General features: G+C 32.5%; 1 protein-coding gene and 1 long non-coding RNA gene across 2 annotated transcripts in view; one reads left to right on the top strand and one right to left on the bottom strand.

Moving 5' to 3' along the window:
* Nucleotides 1-27,072, top strand: part of LOC134693151 (uncharacterized) — a 108,677-nt gene extending 81,605 nt beyond the window's left edge. The window contains exon 12 of the mRNA XM_063553858.1: nt 26,770-27,072. Coding sequence (XP_063409928.1) covers nt 26,770-26,965 — 196 coding nt within the window. The 3' untranslated portion in view covers nt 26,966-27,072. The remainder of the gene's footprint in view (nt 1-26,769) is intronic.
* On the bottom strand, nt 22,287-23,846 carry LOC134693323 (uncharacterized). The gene is made up of 3 exons (XR_010102386.1): nt 23,571-23,846; nt 22,881-22,986; nt 22,287-22,648 (listed from the first exon to the last, which is right to left on the bottom strand). It is a non-coding gene; the product is annotated as an uncharacterized LOC134693323 (long non-coding RNA).
* Nucleotides 27,073-27,858: the final 786 nt, after the last annotated feature.

Below are 27,858 nucleotides of genomic sequence, written 5' to 3'. Positions count from 1 at the left end.
ATATGACGTAAATTTCAAAGATGAGTCCTCAATCTATTTCTTCGATGTAGAGTTTTGGATAGATTGATTAAAACAAAATGAAAATCACTATAGTACTAAAAATCATTTAAAATTATTACTATTTATCCAAGAATACATGTTTATTCACAGTCACCATGTCATGCACACATCGCAGTGCACGGGATACCCGATTTTCCACATTAAAAATGACCGCGGTATCCTTTCTTACATCCACAATGTATAAGCTTTTGACAAATGATGAGGCCTCAAAAAGAGTTTTTCAAAAGTTATCCTCTTTGCCCCCGCCTGGAGTGGGTAGCATAAGAGCCAATCCCAAGCTCGTCTTCCTAAACACCTACCTAAGTATATTGCATGATTTACATGCTGGAAAAGACTAGACCAAATTGAGGGAATAGCCTCAAAAATCCGTCCCTGTTGCGCAAATAGTTATTTTCTTGATTCATTAACCATGTTATATCCATCTGTTAAGTTTGTGCGCTCTTACAGTAAAACCCCGGTGATTTAGTCTGATTAATCATCATTCTTTTTGTTAAAGTCACATCTTCAAATGCAATCAATGTCTCCCACTTAGTTTTTTTCACCCTTTCAAGCAAAGAGAGAACCATATCACAACAGGTAAAGACATGGATAACAATAAGTGTTTCAGATCACTCAGATCACTCATTGCCTAGTGCATTTGAAAGGCCATTGATAGATAAATGATGAGCATGATAGGTTTTAAGTTCATGCAATAACCTCATAAAGTGTTTGCCCTCCCAAACATAATCCATAGTTTGTCTACCCCTATGTCACAGAATAGCGAAACAGTAGTGACAGCATCATCATTAACGACTCATGACTCGTTTAAGTGCGTGTTTCACTGCATCAGACACATGCACCATGATTTTAGTGTTTGCCTCTAAATGTGAACTTGGTGCTGAACTTGAAAAACATTACGTGGTGGATAAGATAGAATATCCTGACCATTTGTTGCTATAACTACCATATGCATCCAAGACTTTATCCACTCGTATTTCAGTTTCAAGGTATTTTATTTAGGTAAGGACATAATACCCAATCAGTATACTCAGTAGGCTGCAATTCACAATCGGAGAGCTGATATCTAACATTTACAAAGACTGTGGTATTGTTTCTCACATCCATAAATTCTGCAAAAACACACATTTTCTTGCCTTGTTAACCTAATCTGTTTCTTTTTTTTCGATCTTCCAACACAACCACGTATCGTTTTCAATGACATTAAACATCAAATCCATATGGTGATGTTGGCTGGTCAATCATCATTCTAAATGCTATAGTCACATCTTCAAACTCCATTAATGTCACGCAGTTCCTTTTCCAGCAAACGTGTTATCTTTTAATGCCTAGTGCATTTGAAAGGTCATTGATTGATATATATCTTATACTTTTCCCCTACCAAATGCAAACCAAAGTTTGTCTGCCCCTATGGCACGGAATAGCGAAACAGCAATGACATCAGTATCGACTGTTTGAGTCATGACTCAGTTAAGTCTAGGTGTCACTGCATCAGACACATCTATCTTGATTCTTGTGTCAATCTCTTCGTGTAAACATGGTGCTAAACTTGAAAGTGGTGGATAACACTGAACATCCTGAGCATTTGTTGCTTCAACTACCTTGTACTCAAGCAAGCTCCTGTGAATGAAAACTTAAAAGTTCTTTCTTACTGTCGTCATCTCTCAGAAAACTTTCCCAATTTTGAGGATGTTTTTAATCCTGGATTTGTCTGTGCATTCCCTTTTCCCTAAATGTTGCCCTTGCTTCTTTTAGCAGCTTTCAAACTACCAGTTTTGTCTATGTTCACATCCAACACTACATCCACTGTTGTTATAGTTTCAAGGTGTTTCCTAACGAGTATGATGATTGGGTGTTTTGTCCTTACCTTAATAAAATACCTTGAGACTGTAACAAGAGTGGGTGAAGTCTTTGATTAGTATGGTAGTTGTAGCAACAAATGCTCAGGATATTCTATCTTATTCACCACGTAATGTATTTTAAGTGTAGCACCATGTTCACATAAAGAGACACTTAAATCATGGTGCATGTGTCTGATGCAGTGACACACGCACTTAAACGAGTCATGATTAACAGTCACTGATGATGCTGTCAATACTGTTTCGCTATTCCGTGACATAGGGGAAGACGAACTATAGATTGTATCTGGGGAGGCAAAAATCTTTGGATTTATATCTATCAATGGCCTTTCAAATGCACTAGGCAATGAGTGATCACACACTTTTATTTCTGACCCATACCTTATGCCGGGTTGTGATACTGTTCTCTCTTTGCTTGAAAAGGAAAAAAAAAGACTGCGTTGGAGACAATGATGGTATTTGAAGATGTGACTTTAACATAAAGAATGATGATTGATCAGCCTAAATCACCGGGGTTTTACTGTAAGATCGCACAAACATATCAGATCTAACATGATTAACGAAGCAAGAAAGTCAATTTTTGCACAAAAGGGAAAACTCATTTTAGGTGAGGCTATTCCCACGACTTGTTCTAGTCTTTTCAAGCATGTAAAACGTGTAATATACTAATGCAGGTGTTTAGTGAGACGAGCTTTGGATTGACTCTTATGCTACCTAGTCTTGTCACTAATGGATTGCGAAGGGACAAAGAGGATCCCTTTTAAAAAAAAACTCTTTCTGAGACCTCATCTTTTTTCAGAAGCTTGTACATTATGGATGTAAGAAAGGATGCCACGGTTATTTTTAATGTGTAAAATCAGGTCTCCTGTGCACTGCCTTGTGTGCATGTGGTGGTTACTGTGAATTAACATGTATTCTTGGCCAAATAGTACTATAGTGATTTTATTTTGTTTAAATCAGTCTATCCAAAACTCTACATTGAGGACTCATCTTTGAAATTTACGTCATATTTTTACCGGAAGTGTCAACTTTATATCTTAGCATTTACAACATGCTAGAATAACTGGTTTTGGGATAACTTAAAGCCAAAAGTTTAATGACCAGCACAAAATAAAATCATTTTCTTTACAATTTGAAAAAAGTTGAAAATTTGAATAAAAAATTGATATTTCTCTGTCCGCCATTTTGGATACTTCCGGAAGTAAGGGTTTTTAAGACATATGTCTTATACATTGTCTCCATCAGAGGCACCAAAGAAAACTTCATACACAATGTAATTATAATAGCAATACGTTAACACACATTTCAATTACCCTCCCTAAAAAATAAGCTTATTTAAGTACAATGTCCTCCATATTGGATTTTAACCGGAAGTGGGGTTTCTGAAGACATCTAATCTATTTAATTTATCCAAAAGTAGTAAAACACAAAGGTCTGTACCAAATATTATGATAGTAGCATGATAATAGGACATTTTTACACGCTAGCCTTCGATATTGGGCTGATTTAAGTATGACGTCCGCCATTATGGATTTTACCGGAAGTGAGACATTTTTTTCAAATGCCTCCCTATCTGAAATAAAAGAGTAATAGTTGAGGATAGTCTATGCCAAATTTCATGCTTGTAACAGGATGTGCACAATTTTTCACAAAGCCGCCGGACTATAATACCTTGAGCAAAATTTGAAACTTGAGACAAAAGTCAGGTACACAAATGGCCACAACTAAACTAAATTGTATGAAATAAAAAAACAAATGTCAATAACTCTGTCTTTCAATCTCTTATTTCATCTCTTTATAAGACAGTTGGATTTATTTCATTATAGGTTTGGAGTCATTTCCTTGGTTTAGTGCAAAATATTGGATAGTTATGTTTTCTGTTTCTCACAGTCATTTCTAAATTTGTGATACAAGTTTTCTGTATTGTAACAGTCATTAATCTTACAACCATTTCTCAGTTTGTGATAGCTGTTATCTGTATGTTGACTTCAATTCTCAGTGTGTGATAGCTGTTATTCTAAATGTTGGCTTCAATTCTCAGTTTGTGACAGCTGTTATTCTGTATGTTGACTTCAATTATCAGTGTGTGATAGCTGTTATTCTAAATGTTGGCTTCAATTCTCAGTTTGTGACAACTGTTATTCTGTATGTTGACTTCAATTATCAGTGTGTGATAGCTGTTATTCTGTATGTTGGCTTCAATTCTCAGTTTGTGATAGCTGTTATTCTGTATGTTGACTTCAATTCTCAGTTTGTGAAAGCTGTTATTCTAAATGTTGGCTTCAATTCTCAGTTTGTGATAGCTGTTATTCTGTATGTTGACTTCAATTCTCAGTTTGTGATAGCTGTTATTTGTATGTTGACTTCAATTCTCAGTTTGTGAAAGCTGTTATTCTGTATGTTGGTTTCAAATCTCACTTTGTGACAGCTGTTATTCTGTATGTTGGCTTCAAATCTCACTTTGTGAAAGCTGTTATTCTGAATGTTGGCTTCAAATCTCACTTTGTGACAGCTGTTATTCTGTATGTTGGCTTCAATTCTCAGTTTGTGATAGCTGTTATTTGTATGTTGACTTCAATTCTCAGTGTGTGACAGCTGTTATTCTGTATGTTGGCTTCAATTCTCAGTTTGTGACAGCTGTTATTCTGTATGTTGGCTTCAATTCTCAGTTTGTGATAGCTGTTATTTGTATGTTGGCTTCAATTCTCAGTTTGTGACAGTTGTTATTCTGTATGTTGCCTTCAATTCTCAGTTTGTAAAAGCTGTTATTCTGTATGTTGGCTTCAATTCTCAGTGTGTGATAGCTGTTGTTCTGTATGTTGGCTTCAATTCTCAGTTTGTGATAGCTGTTATTCTGTATGTTGCCTTCAATTCTCAGTATGTGATAGCTGTTATTCTGTATGTTGCCTTCAATTCTCAGTTTGTAAAAGCTGTTATTCTGTATGTTGGCTTCAATTTTAAGTTTGTGATAGCTGTTATTCTAAATGTTGGCTTCAATTCTCAGTTTGTAAAAGCTGTTATTCTGTATGTTGGCTTCAATTCTCAGTTTGTGATAGCTGTTATTCTGTATGTTGCCTTCAATTCTCAGTTTGTAAAAGCTGTTATTCTGTATGATGGCTTCAATTCTCAGTTTGTGATAGCTGTTATTCTGTATGTTGGCTTCAATTCTCAGTTTGTGACAGCTGTTATTCTGTATGTTGGCTTCAATTTTAAGTTTGTGATAGCTGTTATTCTAAATGTTGGCTTCAATTCTCAGTTTGTAAAAGCTGTTATTCTGTATGTTTGCTTCAATTCTCAGTTTGTGATAGCTGTTATTCTGTATGTTAGCTTCATTTCTCAGTTTGTGACAGCTGTTATTCTGCATGTTGGCGTCAATTCTCAGTTTGTAAAAGCTGTTATTCTTTATGTTGGTTTCAATTCTCAGTTTGTGATAACTGTTATTCTAAATGTTGGCTTCAATTCTCAGGGTGTAATAGCTGTTATTCTGAATGTTGGCTTCAATTCTAAATTTGCGATAGCTGTTATTATATGTATGGTGCAGTTATTTCTCAGTGTGTGATAGCTGTTATTCTGAATGTTGCAGTTATTTCTCAGTGTGTGGAACACTGTTATTATGTATGTTGCAGTTATTTGTAAGTTTGTGATAGCTGTTATTTTGAATGTTGCAGTTATTTTTCAGTGTGTGATAGCTGTTATTTTGAATGTTGCAGTTATTTCTCAGTGTGTGATAGCTGTTATTCTGAATGTTGCAGTTATTTCTAAGTTTGTGATAGCTGTTATTATTTTACATTGTTGCAATCATTTTTTAGTTTGTGATTTCTGTTATTTTGTTAGTTTCCTTCATTCTCAGTTTGTGATTACTTTTTTTGGTCTTTTATTTACCTCTTGTAAGGTTTGTAAGTTTGTGACAGCTATTTTGTGTAATAATGTTACTACATTACCATTGCTAAGTTTTTGATTTCTGTATGATTCAATCATTTCTAAATTAGGGATTTGTGGCATTTTTAGGTATCTATTTTAACCGTTGCTAAGGGTGTGGATGACCTGTTTTCTTTAATTATGACCATTTGTAAGTTTTTTTTTAAATTGTAGTTTTTTCCAAGTATTGGATTATTATTTGGTTCATTGCAACTCTTCCTACTAAGTTTTTAGTTTTATATCTAATGTTTTAAAAAAAACCTAGTTATTCTTAAATGGCAAGAGCAGTTGAGTTATGCATGAATCTTAGGTGGGTCTCACTGGGGTCTAAGCGTGACGCCAGATTGCTGGTTTTTCGTAAGCGTGACACGGGAAAGTCAAATTATTGTGTCGTGAAAACAGGAATTAAGGTCTACCGACACACAGGAAATCACAAAAAAATGAGAATTGCTTACTAGGTACATTGTATAAGCGGGATACAGGATTCTGACAAAACAGTAAGCAGGATCAGGGATCAGAACCCCGCAATGAGACCCCTCTTAGTATTTAAGATCACTTATTGTAAACCTCATTCACATTTGTTTCACAATTAAGATATAATAAAATTAAGAAGATGCAAATTTTCTAACCATTTCTGAATTTTAGAGTCCAGTATTTTAGTGGTTTTACACCTTCCAAATTTACAAATTATTAAGGAAACCAGTTCTATATATAATTTCTGCTTAAAATTGATAAACAAAAGTTACCAATATATGAATCTTTTTAAATTCATACATTTGCAGACATGTTTATTTTTTCACTTTTAAAAAGTCATGTTCAAATATATATAATGGTTTACATTTAAATATTGTGACTTTAATGGATGGAGTTGTCTAATGAACACATCTTTTTATACCTAATAATTGTTGAATTGAGGGACCTTAATTGTTTAAGATAATATCAATATTCTTCCAATAACTTGATGATATTTGTCTAGAAGTACATCTCTAGAAAGTACATTGGAACTTAATAAGTGTTTGCAGAATTTCTGTTTCCTGTCAGATTACAAGTCTCAGAGAGTCATCACTATAAGAGTACACTTTATACTTGGATCAATATTTCTATGTTTGGTGGTAAATAAAATATGTATCACATAAAACGAATCAATGGGAGTTTTTTCAATCATTTTATAATCTAAGTACTTTTGGGTTACAGTTCTCAACAACTCAGTTCAAATTATTAGACGTGTAAGTTTTTCTCCCTGAAATTCCAAAAGGTTTGTTTTATTAATGATACTGTGTGTCCTCTCAGCTCTGTCAGTTTGTATTAACCCTTCTTTGAAAAGGAGTGACTTGATTTTTGGCATCTAGTTCTTAGATTGTTCTGAGTTTTGGCCTTTTTAGGACTTGTTCAATCTGACATCCCACATCTGGCTCAGCCATAAGAATTTCTAAAATCTTTAAGTCTGTCATACAGCCATCAGAGCAGTATTGGACCTATGTTGCATCAATTAAACTTTTAATTTCAAATTTTACCCTTCATTCTTATATTGCATATAATAGCTTTCCATGATAGAGACTGACCATGTATCTTTTCTATTTAGTGAGTTGGATTATAAGATGATGGCTGTTTAAACTTCACTAATTCAGTACTATTGTTTTATTTCTTGGCTGTCAATTTTTATTGGTGGAAGTAGATGTTCCAACCTTCTTTTTGATCTTTTAACTTGGAGCTTTATTGGACTTTTGAAGAGAAATTGTTTGAAATTAAAAACATGGTTTCAAAATGAAGGGTAAAATTATTGTTTTTATTGAAAATAAGTGATACAAAAAAACAATCATGTTTGTTTATTGAATTACAATATTAGTTTTAAAATGTTGTTTGAAAGAGGATGTCTATAAAAACAACACAATTGTCATCCTATCCACAAAAAGTCTTATTTTCTATCCTTTTATAGTTATTAAACATATATAATTCAAAGGAATTTACATGCCTTCAGCTTCTTATACAAAATTGTTAAAATTAATGGTGCAATATATATCATTGTTATTGCATGGTTGTGATCTGAAGAAAATTTTCAAAGTTGCCCTATATAAAATTCATAGTTAAACTTTTGTAAAGATTCAGAACATAATTGATATACCAGATATAGCTCAATTGCTAACATTGCAGTCTGTTCAATTACGTAATCAAATTTTATTAAACTCAATAAAATTGCTGATGATATTTGACAATAATTTATCTTGAAATGAAGATGAGATTACATTGGTTTGTTCTAAAAACGACAGAATTAAAGACGTAAGTCTGCAAGACAGACAAAAAATAGAGAAAAAAATTAATTGAATTGGAAGACATTATTGAAATTTGCACCTTACGCAGCAAGAAACAGTATAAAAGAATGTCTGCAATAATTAGAATAGGATGCAGGGGATTTCTGTATGTAATATACTTGTCAAGTCTGGACATATTCTGTCACGGAATCTCATTGGTTGGCTATTAGTCCTAAAATTTATTTGTAAGGAAGTTGAATGTACGATTTAAAGGACATGTAATAGTACATCATAGCATACAGGTCACAGTTCATTTATGTTGAAATTTATTATAAAACATAAGTTGATATTGTGGTATGGTTGTCATTGGAATAACTAAATACCATAAAAGAATGAAAAATAAAAAAATTGCAAACCCCCCTTTATAGTGTGACTTTTTCTATGAAAATTTATCCTTTTATCCTCATTTTTTTCTTGCTTTGATCCGTTTTAAAATCATCTGACCTGGATTGCTATTGACAACAATCAAACAAAAATAAAATTCATACTCTTACATCAAAATCTTATCTAACAGCATGTCAAGTTCTTTTTTCTCCATGTTTTGCAAATAATGAAAAGAATATAATATTAGAAGATATGTTACAAAAGCCAGTTGAATAATATTAAAGACCTTTGAGAATGCATCTTTAATAAACTATATAATGATTTTAAAAAATCATAAATCTTTATTAAATTGAGTCCCCTGAACAGAATATATTTTAAAATAGAATTGTTTTCCAAATTTAATTAGGCAGAATAAAAAAAATAGAATTGAAAACAGAACTGGAAACGCCTCAAAAAACCTGTTGCATCCTAACCAAGGCCCCTAATGGGTCTTTACGTAACACAACAAGGATATCCTGAACCCAAAATCGGGCTTCAGTCTGGCCCCTTAAAACATTAATGTATACTAGTTGAGCAGAATGGACATTTGACTTGGAGACTGACTGATCTAAGTTTTATATTAATCAAAAGATACTGAAAATAATTCCCTGGTAAGTTTGAAGATTTTTATTTTTTTTTAATTCTTCTGTCCTCAAAACTTTTACATTCATTCTTTTATTTCAAAAACAACTTCAAGTTGCATAAAATTGTTAATTGAGAATTGTGTAGTATTTATAAGGCAAAAGTGCATTTGAACTGTGCAGACTATACACCTTTCTGAGGTTTAGTAGTTATGCACATCTTAGCTATGTGTTATCTAGATTAAGGCACAGTTAAAAGTGTAAGGTAATTACCTATGTCATGTCCTAATTATACATAGAGTGCAGGGAGGTGCTTCGTATTTTAAGAATTTGGTATTGGGATGGCAGATATTATAGATTACATGTTTCTGTTTAATTTATTCATAACTCTTTTAGAATTCAAGGTATTTGAAAATTGGTTTTTTTTCTGCTTCTCTGTTAATCAGTAAACAGTAATTTGGAATAAGAGTTATTTAAGTCCAGTTTGCTTAAGTCACAAATTTTCCAGGTAGGATTACCATGTTAACTTTACCACGCCCAGGTAGGATTAATCATATCCCCAATAGAGTTACCATTTGATCTTTAGGGGTCTAGGATAAAAAAAAAAATAAAAAAAAAGGCAGGACAGTTTTAATTTAAATAAAAATGCAGGGTGAGACGCTTTGCAAAAAAAAAATGCAGGTCTGATTCGAATAGAGTGAAAATAAAAAGGAGGATGCCATAAGCGATTACAACAAAAAAAATGCATGACAATTTTTTTCATCCTAAGTCCCCTCCCCATAAAAATCAACTGGCTGCTTCCTAACCATTCAATACTTGACACTGGGGTTCAAATATATATCTTGCCTACTCATGAAAAACCATGTAACAACTGGGACCACATCCCTAATGCGCCTTGAAATGAGGAACTCAAAAGTCATGTGTAAAGAAAAAATCTCTGTGTAGTGATATTGGACATGTTTCTATTTTTAGCAAATGACTGAACTGAATTATTTGTGGTGATTAGGAAAGTAGATGAACATAGAATAAATGTGTAAAATCTATGGAGCTATTGAATGTGTTCAAAGTATTAAATTTTCAAAGAACTTATTGTGTTTAAAAAAGGGGATATTTTACCACAAGGAGCCGCATCACAACAGGATGTTTGGGGTTTGCTAATTTACGGAAAAAGTAATCTCACTTCGAACCCCGAAAATTTAACCACATATGTGAAAATGTCACAGCTTCGAAACAAGCTATCATACATATCCATGAAGTTAACGATATGGACTGAGCTACAGGAAAAAACGTTACCATTACCGCCTATGTAAAAACAATTAAAGATTTTGACCCAACTCAATCATAAAGGCTTCACAGGAAAGAGCATAATGATTACCAATAATTTACAAAAAGTTGGGTTTTTTTTTCAAATATGACGTCGACCTTGACTATGAAATAACCTTGATAACTCATGAGGATCATTCAAGGATGGATATTCAACTGCTATATATATGGAGGGGTTTTGTCATCCTTGACTTAAATCTCTTGAGATCTCAGATGGATACTAGTATTCAACTGCTACATTGTGATATTCAACTGCTTCAGAGGTGTTAAGGGTCCTTGACTATTTAATGACCTTGACATTTCATATAAGTATCTCGGGCAGATGGATATTCAACTACTACAAGAGTGTTAAAGGACCTTCACATTTCATTAGAATCTTGGACAGATGGAAATTCAACTGTTATGGAGGAGTTAAGGGTTCTTGACTATTTAATGACCTTGACATGTCATATAAGTATCTCAGGCAGATGGATATTCAACTGCTACAGAGGTGTTTGATGGACCTTTACATTTCATAAGAATCTCAGACGAATGAATTTCAACTTCTATTGAGGTACTGTTGATGACCTTGAGATGTAATAAGAATCTCAGATAGATGGGTTAATGTTCAACTGCTTTTAGATGGAGATGTTTGATGACCTATCGTCACTTTCTCATAAGGACCTCATACAAATGACTGCTACGCAGGCCTTGTCTGCACAGTATAATGACCTTGACATCTAATGTAGATCTTCCACAAAGATGTTATATTGATGAATTAACTTCTAACTAGGGCAAGTGCATTTAACATTTAACCAGATTGATATTCACAGCTTAGCAGTGCTACTCCACTGACATTTAATCAAGCTTTCACAGTTTGGAATATCCATTCTCAAATAACTTTACATGTACGTAATACGAGATGACCATATATGGTTGTGATGGAAAGATTTATGGCCTCATGATGTTTGACCTATATAATCAGTATTAAAGGACAGCAAACTATCAGTATATAAATGTGTTAATGATCTGTTGATTGGTGTCATACGCCTGATCACATACTTTAACTTGAATATTTGACATCATAGTTAGAAACGCAACTGTCTATTGTTAAATGATTTGAAAAATGTAGGGTCACATGTTGCAGATTCAAAAATAGCATTAATGTCTATTGCAGCTGATCCCCCTACACAGAATTTTTATGCCCAACCTACAATAGTAGAGGGGCATTATGTTTTCTGGTCTGTGGGTCTGTCTATTTGTTCATTCGTCTGTCCAGTTTCAGGTTAAAGTTTTCGGTCGAGGTAGTTTGTGATGAAGTTGAAGTACAATCAACCTAAAACTTAGTATATATGTTTCTTATGATATGATCTTTCTAATTTTAATGTCCAATTAGAGTTCTGACCCCAATTTCACGGTCCACTCATAGAAAATGATAGTGTGTACTGGGGACACCTTCTTATTCCTTATTTTTTGGTTTGTCTGGTCTTAAATTGTAACAGATTGTACAACTAACTTTATTTTGTTAGTTTAATATAATATTTTTAGTAGAAAATACAAGTAAAAAAATTTGCATCTTAATTTATCAGCCAACAGTCCATAATGACATCCATATTAGTCATGTTTGAAAGGACTTTTTTCAAACCCTTAAAATCTGTATTTCTTTGTGTCACATGAAAACATTTATTTAATAATTACAGTAAAGTATATGATATGATATAGAATTGAGAATGAAAATGGGGAATATGTCAAATTGAGACAACAACCCAACCAAGACCAAAAAACAGCCAAGGGCCTCCAACAATTGGTCTTCAACACAGTAAAACAATCTTGTACCCAGTGGTCAAAGGCTTCAGCAATGCAAGTAGATCATGTCTGTTAAGTTTTAATATATTTGTTGCTTCTTGTTTATGCCTTGTTCTTTGCAAACTTTACTTGTTGTATTCCAATAAACTAATTTAATGTGCAAGGACAAATATTTATTGTTTATACTTAAGTGCTTGTGTACTTATCAAATTCCTTTCCTTAAAATGACTTAATATTGCATACATTGTTACATAATGATGCAAAGGTTATTTTAAACCAAAGCTGGTGTGAGCACTGATATAGAAAATAATGCTATTATGGTGCATTCAGCCATTGTAAATTTAGAAAGTACCTATTATGTAATTATGTAAGATTCTGTTTATCTTGCAAAACAGAGAAAGCTGCTGTAATAAGTTTGTAATTCCATTTGGCCAAGGTTGATGTGTTTGGTAATATAGTTACCAATGAAGCATTTAAAAACAGATTTTATATTTTATGTCGTGTCTTTCTATTTTGTAATGTTGCATTATTGTTTCAGGTAAGGGTGAAGGTTGATACCTATTAAAACAGTTAAACCATAGTGCTGCATTTTTGTTTCTACCTGTTCTCATTCAGTGGTTGTTCATAAGTGTTTCTTGTTTTTGTATAGATATAAGACAGCTGGTTTCCCTGGTTGAATGGTTTTACACTAGTTATTTTCGAGTCCCTTTTGAGCTTACTGTTCAGTGTGAACCAAGGCTCCGTGGTAAAGACTGTACTTTGACCTATAATGTTTTACTTTTACAAATAGTGACTTGGATCATACATCTATGCTTGGATGTAGAGTTGTCTGACATTGGCAATCATACCACATCTTCTTATATCTATTGACTCAGTATTCCCACACATTTATACGCATTATATCATTTAATATATTGCTACATAATGTCGCAATTACTGAATCAATTTAATAATTAAGTTTTCTTTTTGGATTAATAGAATTAAAAAGGCCATAATAAAAGTTCACTTTATTGACCTTTGAGGACCTGGGAACTATTTTCAGTTGCAGTCCACACTCAATTTATTACACAAAATCTCTGAAATATTTTCAGAGGCATTAATTGTGCTCGCTCTTTTTTTTTTAGAACATCAGGAAACACAATTTTACACCCAATTAAGTTTAGGAGATCAGCTACTATTTTCAAAGGCAGCTAGATCATACTAAATTAGTTGATAAAGTTTTCTATAATTTTGATTTGATTATATGTCCCAAATGTTGGTACATTTAAACCCTAAAATACTTTTGAGATTCGATTAGGTATTCTTTCAATTTGCATTTATTGTCTTAAAGAAATGCACTTTGAACTGACTAATTTTTTTTTTTACTTTTTATAAGTTTTCTTCAATTATACTTTAGATAAATTATTTAGCCATTTAATGCTAATCCACTTGTAACTTTATATTTAAGCCTAAATGAACTGATTCTTTTGTCTGTTTTTATTAAATTTGACATTTACCAAATCCAAATGTCACTGTTCTAGTGACCTCAATTAGGACTTCAAAGTCACTTTTTTCTGACCTCAAAAAGGACCTGGAAGGTCACTGTTCTACTGACATAAATATTCATGTTTGACAGTTTGATAACTGTACTTAAGGATGTATTCTTCTGACTTTTCAGTCTCGTTCAGTCTCGTTGAAATCTCGTTCTTGAATTATTTCCAAAACATGTGATACAAGTGGAAAATATCAATGAATTTTAAAAATATTATAATAAAACATAACTCTGTGAAAAAATTGTGTATTTACAATGAACGATTTTTGAGTAATCCAGTTTTCAAATTTTATGACCAATTAAGTCAGTATTTTTAGCCAAAATTTTGATAAAATGGGTGAGGGATGCAAAAAATTATTTTACAAGAATCATGTACATCCCATATCATTTTGGTCTTTTTTAATTTCTTAGATATGTATTTTTTCAATCATTTGTAACAAAAAAATTGAAATAATATGCATTGTGTTCTAAAAACTGAGAAAAATCACAAAAATACAAAATTGACAGCATGGTAAATTTTACACAAAAAAACGTCAAAATATGATAAAACTTTCATATATTAACACCTACCTATAGTTTTTTTAAGTAAAATTTATTCAGATTGGTCCACTTTATCTTTATAGAAAGTATGAAAAAAAGTTTAATTGTGGAACTGTGATTTTTTTCACAATAATAGCCCAAAAATAGGTAAAAATCGATGAAAAATGGGAAAACCATCAAAATTGGGCAATTTCAAAGGGTCGTAGCAAAAAAAGAAGTGTGGCACCACCATATGATTTTTTCTGCACCAATTGTTTTGTTACAGTCTTATAAACCCAAAAATCAGGTTAAGAAAAAAAGTTTAATTCTAGAAATTTTTGGCTCCTCAGAGGTGTACATCCTTAAGTTAAACTATTATACAGGTTTCACAGTTACAGGTAGCAAGTACCTATCCTTTGGTATGAATGTATCTAATTAATGATAAACAGCATCATTTGATGGAATCAAATATGGTCACCCACAATTCTCTGACTAGTGGTAGGAAAGGTAAAGGTCAATTTAAATTTGTTAATTTATAGAACAGCGAACTATCAAAATTATAATTTGTGAATAATGATTTAGGTCATGCCATTAGACCATCCTATAAAGATTTTAATCTCTGCCTACAATTTGTTTTTTAATTCTATTCTTTCAAAATGAAAAGCTATAAATTGTAAAAGTTAAGTATGACAAAATATTGTTCTATCTGTCTTTCTAGGAAATAGTTTATGCAAGTTACTGGTACAATAATTAGTGGGCTGATGTTGGGTGCTTGTGTACTTTAAAGTTATATTTTTTTCTTAATTGAAATAAGCTTTAATTATCATACTGTGGATTCATTATTTTTTAGAAATAATATAAAATTTTAAGTTTTGCTCAATCCACGAAAATTGGTACCCACAAATATGATATACAAATCTTTGGGAACACGTACAAAATATGGAAATTGAGAAAAAAAAGTTAATTCAAAATGCTGATGAGAATAGAGAGGATTAAACAATTGGATTAATTGTGTAACATATCTAAATCAATATATTGAGATGAGTTATCACCCTTTGTTCATATTTGTTATAGTACTTAGTAGAGCCAATTTCCACACTGGACCTGAAGCACTCAACTTAACTATTGAAAATACAGTTTTTGATTGACAGATATATTTGACAACACATGCAAACTTTTAAGCAATATTTTCTCTGCAAACAACACAAGCAGATATATAAAAACATCCTTGTTTCTCTGTTAACAACACCTGGTAAATAATTATAACAAAATATATTCTAAGAAATCTCTGTAACAACACCAGCAGATGAACAAACAATACTTTTTCTGTTAACAACACTTACAAATATACAAATGATACCTTCTATGAAAGCAATGCCTAATGTGTTTGATTGAAAAAGATAAAGCTAATCTAAACTTGACCTAGAATCATCATTAGCAGACTGAGGCTTGGAGATATGTCTTCTTTAAAATTTAGGATAGACAATTGACTTTTTTCCCTATATTTTGAGAATATGAACTAGAGATAAAGGATACTACAGATACAGTTATTAGTCGGCTTCATATCTTGACTTACATCTAGAAATTGACAATGAGGCTCGGTTGAAAACAAAACTTTACGACAAAAGAGATCATTTCAGCTTCCCAATTGTGAACTTTCCATTTCTAAGTAGAAACATTCCAGCAGCATCCATACTGGGTATATATCTCCCAATTGATACGATATTCCTGTGCTTGCATTTCTTATCATGATTTCCTTGATAGAGGATTGCTGCTTACATTAGGAAGCTATTAAACCAAGAGTTCCAAATGGTGAAGTTGAAATCATCCCTTCGTTCCTTACGTTGTAACTACAATCCACTGCCCTTTCATGAATGTGACCTACCGAATTATAATATTTACTGGATTTGTAAATACATAAGCAACATGACGGGTGCCACATGTGGAGCAGGATCTGCCTACCCTTCCGGAGCACCTGAGATCACCCCTAGTTTTTGGTGGGGTTCGTGTTGTTTATTCTTAAGTTCTATGTTGTGTCGTGTTTACTATTGTTTTTCTGTTTTTCTTTTTCATTTTTGGCTATGGCATTGTCAGTTTGTTTTAGATTTATGAGTTTGACTGTCCCTTTGGTATATTTCGTCCCTCTTTTATACAACTAATGAACATACTAAATCAGAAAGATATGTTTAATAATACCTACTAATGTACAATTTTCATTCACACCTGTGATTGGACGTTATGACATGGGTTATTCTCATTGTTGAAGGCTGTACAGTTGCCTATAATTGCTTAAACATCCTATTATTTACACTTTGTAAGATAGTTGTGTCAATGGCAATCATACCACAATTCTTTATTTTTACATTAACATGAGAATATAAAACTCATGACCCAAGTTTTGTTTCTGTACATGTATAATTCTCAACAAGTTCAGATATATTTAAATTTTGATATTTTTAAAACAGAATGTGGATGAAAATAACCGACATGTTAAAGCCACCTGTTGCAGTACAAGTTAATAAAGGTCATATATTTAACCTTCAGTTTATGATTATTTTATGCAAAGCAGTATACTAGTGACGCAGTTAGTTTCTATATACAAATATTAAATTAGATTTATTTTTGATACCTTAGAACTGAATTAGTAAATACATTCTTTATTATTAGTAGCAGGTAACTTAACCTTTTCATGAAAAGGTTAGTAGTACCTTAACATTTGTTGCAGATAATAAAAGTGGGTTAGTCTTTAAATATTTCTTGTAGATGATAAAAGTTCACTCTTGTTCATTAGAAAAGGCTTTAAATAGTTTAGTCCCTTAACATTTGATGCAGAATAAAAAGGTGGGTTATAGTCTTTAAATATTTTTTATAGATGATAAAAATTTATTCTTATTAGAAAAGGCTGTAAATAGTTTAGTCCCTTAATATTTGTTGAAAATAATAATTAGGAAAAACACTTCACAGTGATCTATTGAAAGGTCTTGAGTTGTCTTTTATCAGAGTAATTACAAGATGGTAATCCATATTTCATTTTTATATGAAATTTTGTAGGTTTAATGCTACTGTATCATTGATATCTTAGTACAATCTCTTATTTTGATCATTAAAAGATATATTGTAAAAAAAAATTCATTGTTTATTTTCATTTTTGCAAGATCTGAGGGTTATAATTACTCCATGAAATTTTGTGATCTTTGGCTCATTATTTTTATATCCATGTAGAAAATATAGAATTGAAGGAACTCCTATAGTCCAGACCCATAATGCATTGTGCTTGTCTGCTTCTATTATGTTCAACAAATTCTCTCTCAAATAACCTAAAGCTGTCATTGAAATGGTCTCTTGTGCACGGAGAGTTGTCTCATTGGCAATATACCACATCTTTTTTTCTTCAAAATATCATCTTGAATGATTTAAACTAAAAGTGGAATTGCAATGATAAATATTGATATTTGCTCAGTGAGATGTAACCCTGCCTATGTTGAGTCAGTTAAGGAACTACTTGTATTATAAAAGCTCTATAATTCAGAAGATGTACGAACAAGCTTGTGTTTTCTTGTTAAGTAACATCCAACTTTGGGTATGTGACATTACCCCTGTCAAAATGAACTAATGGTTGACCATGGTTACCATCCCTAACCAAATGATTATAAAAACCATGGTCAAACAATGATTGGATTTGCTTTATTGCCTGGACATGCTGGACGATGCTGTAGATATATATTTATGAACTACATGCATGCCGTGACAAACATAAGAATAAACATACATATAAAGACATGACAAAAAACCATTGTACGTCATTGAATAGCAGGAATTGGTTAGGTGTTAAGATGTGTATTTTTATATATGTACAAATCATGCTGACATCTAACCCAGTAACTGGTAGAGCAACTTTGACATCTTCAATCTTTAATTTTATTAAAGCATTTTAGCCTACTTCAAAACATGTGATTAACTTGTATTTGCCATTGTTAAGAATATAGTGCTATTTTGATTTTTGCAAAAATTTTAGTTGTATTGGAAGAAGGACATGCTGAACAAAAATCTTAATTCTAATTGAAGTAATTATGTAGAATTAACTTCCTTTTTTCTATCAATAGATTTACACTAATGTCTTATTGTTCATCTTTTCCTTTCAATTGCTGTACATGTATTGCTAATCTTTTTCTACCAATTGGTGTACATGTATTGCTAATCTTTTTCTACCAATTGGTGTACATGTATTGCTAATCTTTTTCTACCAATTGGTGTACATGTATTGCTAATCTTTTTCTACCAATTGGTGTACATGTATTGCTAATCTTTTTCTACCAATTGGTGTACATGTATTGCTAATCTTTTTCTACCAATTGGTGTACATGTATTGCTAATCTTTTTCTACCAATTGCTGTACATGTATTGCTAATCTTTTTCTACCAATTGGTGTACATGTATTGCTAATCTTTTTCTACCAATTGGTGTACATGTATTGCTAATCTTTTTCTACCAATTGGTGTACATGTATTGCTAATCTTTTTCTACCAATTGGTGTACATGTATTGCTAATCTTTTTCTACCAATTGGTGTACATGTATTGCTAATCTTTTCCTACCAATAGGTGTACACTTATTACTCATCTTTTTCTATCAACTGGTGTACACTTATTACTCATCTTTTTCTATCAACTGGTGTACACTTATACCTCATCTCTTCCTACCAATTGGTGTACAGTTTTTGCTCATACTTATCCTACCAATTGATATACACTTATTGCTCCTACTTTTCCTACCAATAGGTGTACACTTATTACTCATCTTTTTCTATCAACTGGTGTACACATATTACTCATCTTTTTCTATCAACTGGTGTACACTTATACCTCATCTCTTCCTACCAATTGGTGTACATTTATTGCTCATGCTTTTCCTGCCAATTGGTGTATCCTTATTGCAAATACTTTTCCTTCCAATTGGTGTACATTTATTGCTCATACTTTTCCTACCAATTGGTGTACATTTATTGCTCATACTTTTCCTACCAATTGGTGTACATTTATTGCTTATACTTTTCCTACCAATTGGTGTACATTTATTGCTCATACTTTTCCTACCAATTGGTGTACATTTATTGCTTATACTTATCCCACCAATTGGTATACACTTATTGCTCATACTTTTCCTACCAATTGATGTACATTTATTGCTTATACTTATCCCACCAATTGGTATACACTTATTGCTCATACTTTTCCTACCAATTGGTGTACACTTATTGCTCTGACATGCTTTTCCTGCCAATTGGTGTTCACTTATTGCTCATGCTTTTCCTACCAATTGGTATACACTTATTGCTCTGACATGCTTTTCCTGCCAATTGGTGTTCACTTATTGCTCATGCTTATCCTACCAATTGGTAAACACTTGGGGCTAAATTAATTTATTGTTTGTTTCCCCAATCCCGATCCTGCCAAGCCAGGTGTGGGTAGGTAGGTAGGGAAATAATTTTATTTTTCCAAAAAGCTTGAACATTATCGGACGATCCCGCAAGCCTGAAAATCAGAAATGAATAAAATAATATTTGACTTAGATTTGACAATAAAATTTTATGAGTAGCACCATTTTTGCAGGGTCGGTCGGGATGGGGGAAACAAACAATATTTTATTTTAGGCCTTATAGCTCATGCTTTTCCTACCAATTGGTATACACTTATTGCTCATGCTTTTCCTGCCAATTGGTGTACATTTATTAAATACTCTTTCTACCAATGAATGAATGAACACTTATTACTCATTTTTTAGCTCACCTGGACCAAAGGGCCAAGTGAGCTTTTCTCATGATATCACTTGGCGTCCTTCGTCGTCCTGCGTCCGGCGTTAACTTTTACAAAAATCTTCTCCTCTGAATCTACTGGGCCAAATTTAACCAAACTTGGCCACAATCATCATTTGGGTATGTAGTTAAAAATTGTGTCTGGTGATCCGACCAACCAACCAAGATGGCCGCCATGGCTAAAAATAGAACATAGGGGTAAAATGCAGTTTTTGGCTTATAACTCAAAAACCAAAGCATTTAGACCAAATCTGACATGGGGTAAAATTGTTTAGCAGGTTAAGATATTTCTGCTGTGGTATTTTCAGGTGAATTAGACATTCCATTGTTAGGTTGCTGCCCCTGAATTGGTAATTTTAAAGAAATTTTTCCTGTTTTTTGTTATTATCTTGAATATTATTATAGATAGAGATAAACTGTAAACAGCAATAATGTTCAACAAAGTAAGATCTACAAATAAGTCAACATGACCAAAATGGTCAGTTGACTACTTTAGGAGTTATTGCCCTTTATAGTCAATTTTTAACCATTTTTCGTAAATCTTAGTAATCTTTTAGAAAAATCTTTTCCTCTGAAACTACTGGGCCAAATTAATTGAAACTTGGCCACAATCATCTTTGGGATATCTGGTGTAAAAAATGTGTCCTGTAACTCGGCCAACCAACCAAAATGGCCGCCATGGCTAAAAATAGAACATGGGGGTAAAATGCAGTTTTTGGCTTATAACTCAAAAACCAAAGCATAAAGAGCAAATCTGACAAGAAGTAAAATTGTTGATCAGGTCAAGATCTATCTACCCTGGAATTTTCAGATAAATTGGATCATGGGTTGTTAGGTTGCTGCCCTGGAATTGGTAATTTTGAGGAAATTTTGCTGTTTTTTTGTTATCTTGAATATTATTATAGATAGAGATAAACTGTAAACAGCAATAATGTACAGCAAAGTAAGAACTAAAAAATAAATCAACATGACCAAAATAGTCAATTGACCCCCTAGGGAGTTATTGCCCTTCATAGTCATTTTTTTACAATTTTCACAAAATTTGTAGATTTTCACTAACATTTTCCAAAGAAACTACTGTTATAGATAGAAATAATTGTAAGCAGCAAAAATGTTTAGTAAAGTAAGATCTTCAAACACATCACCATCATCAAAACACTAGTTTGTCATGAATCCGTCTGTGTACAATGTTTGATATTAACACAGATCAAAGTGAGCGACACATGCTCTTTAGAGCCTCTAGTTTCCTTTCTGTCTGCCCACTATCTACTCATATTTTTGCATATCAATTGGTGTATACTTATTGCTCATACTGGTATCATATCAATTGATGTACACTTAGTGCTAATACTTTCCTTTACAAATTAATCAACAGACGTCAGTATTGTTCATACTTCTCCTGCCAATTGGTGTATACTTATTTCTCATACTCTTTCCTACCAATTGGTGTACACTTTTAGCTCATATTTTTTCCTATCAATTTGTGTACATTAATTAATGCATAGTAGTATTAGTTGTTTTCTATAATCTTAAGCTTGTGAATAGTGTATTAGGGAACAAGATGTTGTTTTTTAATTTAATGTTGTTTAATTTCAGTCACTAATTTTCGATGTGAATCAATTACGTTTTTTTTTAATTATTCACTACCGTTTTGGAACTAAGATTTAGAAAAGAATTTAATAATAATTTTGATATTTTTGCCACTGAGATGCACTGTAAATCTAAGTGTTAATAAATAGAACACTGCTTGAACGCTTTTTTGTAACACTTTTTGAACGTGTAATGGTGTTCCAAATGTTTACACTAGTGTTCATCAATTGAATGTGTGGTGTTCAGTTTTTAATGCCTTTGTGTTTCATTTTTGAACACTTGATGTTAAATACCTTAACATTAGTGTTCAACGATTTAACGTGTCCGAATGTTCAAAATCTGAATACGTTGACGCGTTCAACAGCCATGTAACACTTTTTGAACACACCGAACATGTTCAAAACCCAAAATGTTAAGAACGTTAACATTCAGAACAGTTGACATAGGTGTTCAAATTGATGGTGTTCAAATGTGGAACATGTTCTATTGTTAAGCGTACAAAATTTTCTATAATTAGTAAACTTAATTAAACTGTTATAAAAACTATATTGAATCAGGCAAAATACAACAATAAAACATATTTTAACAAGTAATTCTTTATATAATCAAATGAGCATATATATATGTAAGAAAAGTGCACAAGAATACCTTATGATATCACAAGTAACAGTCAATGAAATCACATAAATAATGTTTTTAAACCGACTTAAATATATCACAAATAATTATTTTCTTCTACATGACAAGATATAGTAGCTACATCATGTGTATCCTAACCAAAAAACATGTCAATGTAGATAGTTTATGATATAGATATTTGTCACAATGAAAGTTTAAAAGTTTGCAAATTCCAACAGTTCTTGTACGATCACACACAATGTACGCTCAACTTTTCAGTGCATCTTCACTTAAAGCTATCAACTGGGTGGCATTTTATGTGTTATCATCAACTTCCAATATCAAAATTCTCCACAACAAGTTATGTCTATGAGCCTATATATCCTGCAAAATAAAAGTTAGAATTAATAGAAGAGAGTTTTTCATAAAGCATCAAATTATGCAATAGTTGTTGTGCTTTAATTTCGATATATACTAGAGTACAAATTGATATTCTGTGGCAGCGAATTGCAAGTTTTGACATTATAAATTACATAAGTCGATTTCTTGACCTAAGGTATACAGATATAGAAATGATACACCTACATAAGCTATTAATATTCATATATTGTCATACCTTTATGACATCTTTCTTTTTTCCAACACTTTATAGCATGCAGAAATGACCTTCGTGGGCTTATTGGCTACCGGTTTCTAATTCAAACATTCCAACTTAACGATTCCTGCAAATAAAAAAAAAATGCATTTTCTAAGTCAAAAATGGTGTTCCATATGTTTACACTAGTGCTCATCAATTGAATATGTGGTGTTCAGTTTTTAATGCCTTTGTGTTTCATTTTTGAACGCTTGATGTTAGAGTTCTTAACACATTGTGTTCATCAGTTGAATGTGTAGTGTTCATTTTTTAATGCCTTTGTGTTTCATTTTTGAACGCTTGATGTTAGAGTTCTTAACGTTTAGGGTTCATCAATTGAATGTGTGGTGTTCATTTTTTAATGCCTTTGGGTTTCATTTTTGAACACTTGATGTTAGAGTTCTTAACACTTGGACTAGTGTTCAGCTAATATACGTGTCAATCTATTCTGTATTTTTAAACAGACTGATTATTCATCAGTTTAGAAAATCACAAGAACAAAGCTTACAGTTATTTGCGTGAAATACAACATTCTTTAATTCGTCTTTTATGTTGAATATTGAAAATTTGGATATAACAGTTATGAATATTTGAAAAATATATATCTGACATGAGAAAATGACAAGGAAGCCATCGAACTACCTATAGAGATTATACTAACTTGTTACTCACTTCTTTCGTGTTCATGTGAGATAGAAGTCCCTTCTCCAGTGTTCTTCCTTATATCTATCCATTTTTCGTTTAACCGCCTAAATCACCAGCCGATATCTGTTTCCGGTATTTGGTACCCCGGTATATTTTTTTTAACGCGAGGTGTTCAAAATTTCGAGCGATTTGAACACCGATTGAACATGTAATGTTAATAAACTGAACGGATCATGAAATAAGATAAACATCGACATAGTTTTATTACAATATTATCATAACAGGCCTCATTGATATGCATAATTATGTCACTTATAAGTAAAACTAGCAATAATAATAAAATAAGTTCATAAATATACATATATGCTAGATTGGAAGTTTAATATTTCACAATTACAAAATTATTTGTCAAAAATTCACAAGATCATCATCCTGCATGTACATTCAAATTTTTAAAGAATTTCTTTGTAAATTTGCCAATTAAAAGGATAGAAAACCGGACAAACATCTATCCTCTTTTTCAGATCAGAATTTGAACACCGGTGTACACTGTGTCTAAACACACATGTTAATATTTTTAACACAAACGTTAAAACTTTGAACACGTCTCTAAGCATGAACATATGACGTTAAAATATTGAACAATCGGTGTACAAATTTTGAACGCGTCCGGACGCGTCAGGCGTCAGGTAGATTTACAGTGTGTAATGTAAATTCATCCACATTGTGGAATCGTGATAATAGGATTAAATGACAAAGCATTCATTTTATTGTTGTCTTAATTAAACATTATATTATAATTGGTTGGTCTAAGTGTGTAGGTATAACTTGACGCTTTTCTCGATTTCCCTTCATCAGAAACGTTTAAAGCCGAATATTTGAAAGCCAAGTGTGTTTAAGAAACGAAACAGTTGAAGAGCTACATGTACATGTATATGACCAAAAGACAATTTAAATAGCCAAATTCATACTGTTGTAACTACATGTACAAAAATGTATACTCTCTGTATAAAGTTGTTTGGAAATTCATAGATCTGTATACATGGCACTGATATAATTAATAAAAAAGGGGGGAACGTATAGATCAGTAGACTTCGATAAGAGTAACGTACTTAAGTAAGTTATAATTAATAATGTAAAACTGGTATCAGTGATAGCCTCCCTCAAGTCAATGTCGTTTGAAACTTCATCATATTGATAGTCCAAATAAAATGTACATTAAAGTTTTGCTAACTGTTTCACTAGAGATATGTCTATGGTTTCACTTTACTAAGTTAGACAACTTATTTTTGCGGGCGATTTATCAGTTTCATTGGCGATTTTCGCTTCCCACGTATCATGTACTAAGCTCAGGAATCCCAGGCTTGAATTTTGCGAGTAAGAAATGAAATAATCGTCGCGAATATTTAAAAAAAAAAACAGTCAAAAACATTTGTAAGCCGCCACTGAAATAAATCCCAGCGAGATCATTTGGAAAGGGCTAAAGGCAAAATAAGTACCAGCGAATAAATTGGTTTACAATACACGTATTTTTTTATGATATAAAAATGTAGTTCATATTATTCTATTTCTTTTTAATAATGTAAACTTCAGATTAAAGAAGCAAAAAATATAATGCCTCATGTCAGTGTGGAAATTTATATATGTCCGTACCACTATGCGTACCTTAATGTTGTTGTTTCGATGGAGTGTTTTAGTTAGAGTTGACTTGTTGTATGAACAATTGTCAACGCTATGTGTGTCGTTGGATTGCTGTCTCGTTGACATTAATACCACACCTCCTTTTAATAACAGATATATTTGAAGCTATACTACAGAAAGGAAACATCTCAGGAACTGGTAAATGTTGACTGATAAACCAACTACGGATGACAAAGAACATTCCTCTCTATGAAGGAGATATGATTACAGGTCCTCTGTATAAAAAAATGTTAGCTCTTAAGCTCGTCAATAAAAATCAACGTTACAATAAAGTTACTTATATCCATAAAAAAAATCTTTTAAGTTAATACTAAATATTATAATACCTAGTTTTAGCAGAGACATATAATACAATTATATTATATGTCTCTGGTTTTAGTAACCTTCCTTTTTTCTAAATATCTAATTCATTTGTATCTTTCTGTTTCTTCTTGAGAGGAGTTTATTATCAGTAGGTGGATAATAAATAAATTTTATATCTTTTCCGAGTTCACTGAGGAAAGGTTTCTACTTTCTGTTTTTGCCATTTTCCTTGACACATATTAAATCCTGAACGATATGTCCCTCGAAACCAATAAATATTTTATCGACTGACAGAGGTCATTAATCTTGAATAGCCAATGAATTCCTGGTATCAGTTTGGTCTGATTGATTACAAGTTGTCCTACTTTTCTATTTCTGTCAGACATTATTATTGTACGTACTGTGCGGTTCTCTTATCTATCCAAGGCTACCACAGTGACCATGGGTAGATGACTAATCTAAACAAAGGAGAAACCCTGGGTCTTCCTAATTACAGAAAGCTTATATGATAGATGTATAATATGTATAAACTGGGCCATGCTGATACGAAGAAAGCTTATACGATAGATGTATAAACAACCTACATCTATTCTGAAACGAAGAAATGAAAGAAGGAAGATACATAATCTTCTTATAAATGTTTAGTTATGATTACGTTTTCAGTGGCGGATCCAGAAATGTCATAAGTAGGGGCCCAATGTCTGCCTAAAAGAAGATCCGCTTTGGAAAATCGGTCAAAATAGTTTAAATCTCATTGGATATGTTTGAAATATCTACCACTGGATGTAAATTCACAAGAACATATTGTTTTGTACATGTGTTCTAAGAAAATTAATTGATAAACGTATGTTGGTACAGGGACTTTATATACTAGTATAGAAATTCCCTGGTTGGTCTCGAGATGTTTTTGATATGTCAATCGTTGGTTTGATGTCTCACTTCCGTTTACTAAACTCATGATGATATGTCCTGTTATAGTTAACTATTATATGCATATAAAACATAGGGAAATCACCGAATCCAGTTGAGTAGTACATTGTGACACAAAACAAAGGTGTTTTTCAAACAGTTACCCCAGTGGCGTAATCAAACTCGGGGGCCGCTGAAGATCTTTGCAGACCACTTGTCTCGGGCCTTCTTCAGCCATATTCAGTTCAGACCACCTTCTGAATCTCAAATGATTATTTTTACAATTCATACATGTTTTGGGTTTTTTTTTCAGGAAAGATATAGACGACGAAAACTTAGTGTCTTCTCGTTATGTACCAAAGTTAGCACAGAGACATTATCAAGATTCAGATGTAGAATCAGATGTGGAAACTTCTGATTCGGAAGCGGAAGAAGATGGACGCCATGATCACCCAAGTCAGTCACGTGATTCCTCTCAGGGTTGGCTTAGTTATTGCAATATTATATAACTACTTGGATAGGTAGACGACAGACATACTACATTATTGTAAACCAGCAGTTTTTTAAAAATGTATTAGAATTGTCTTTCAATGAAAAACACAAGCAGTTTCTACAAGGGGTCCTACTAAAATGCGCCCGGGAGCGTCCGGGAGCGCCCGGGAGCGCCCGGGTGAAGAAAAAGCGCCCGTGGAAAAGAAAAAGCGCCCGGAGAAGAAAAAATAGCGCCCGGGGAAAAGAAAAAGCGCCCGGGGAATATATAAAAAATATTTTATTGGCATGAGACAAAGGAGTAGGTCCGGTAAGACCCCTTTTTGGCCCCAGAATATAACAGTTTTACAAAATTGTTAAAATGTAAACTTTTAGTTATTTATTTGACAGTTCAATGCTTCTGCTACATAACTTTGGGTTGTTTTTGACAATACAATGCACATATATCGGGTTGTAGCACCATAAAGTCATGCTAAATTATTGAAATCTTCAAATTTCTATCATTTTAGTTAAATTTTAGACGGTTTTCGTGTAAAACGAAAGTGGCCGCATTCGTGTTCATCCTTAATATTGAAATGTAAGTTGTATTTTATGATAATTCATAACATATATAAAGGGTGTGGATGAACACGGATGCGGCCACTTTCATTTTTGACAAAAACCATCTGAAAAGTTACGTTTTTTGGCATATTTGAGAGATTTTTCATATTTGAGCTTGAATCGGATCGTTTTTAATGACTAAAATAGTTAAAAACTTTCACCAAAACTAATTGAATCAAGTGAAATAGACACTTAAGTGTTTAAAAAGTGGTCAAAATCTTTAGTCAGATGAAACTGAAATTTGAGGCCAAAATGAGTCCTTACGGGACCTACTCCTTTGTGTCGATGAAATCAGTTATGAACATTGATTTTT

Source organism: Mytilus trossulus, chromosome 12 (genome assembly GCF_036588685.1).
Source record: "Mytilus trossulus isolate FHL-02 chromosome 12, PNRI_Mtr1.1.1.hap1, whole genome shotgun sequence".
In the NCBI taxonomy this organism is placed as follows: Eukaryota; Metazoa; Mollusca; class Bivalvia; order Mytilida; family Mytilidae; genus Mytilus; species Mytilus trossulus.
This window is presented reverse-complemented; position numbering and strand designations above follow the sequence as displayed.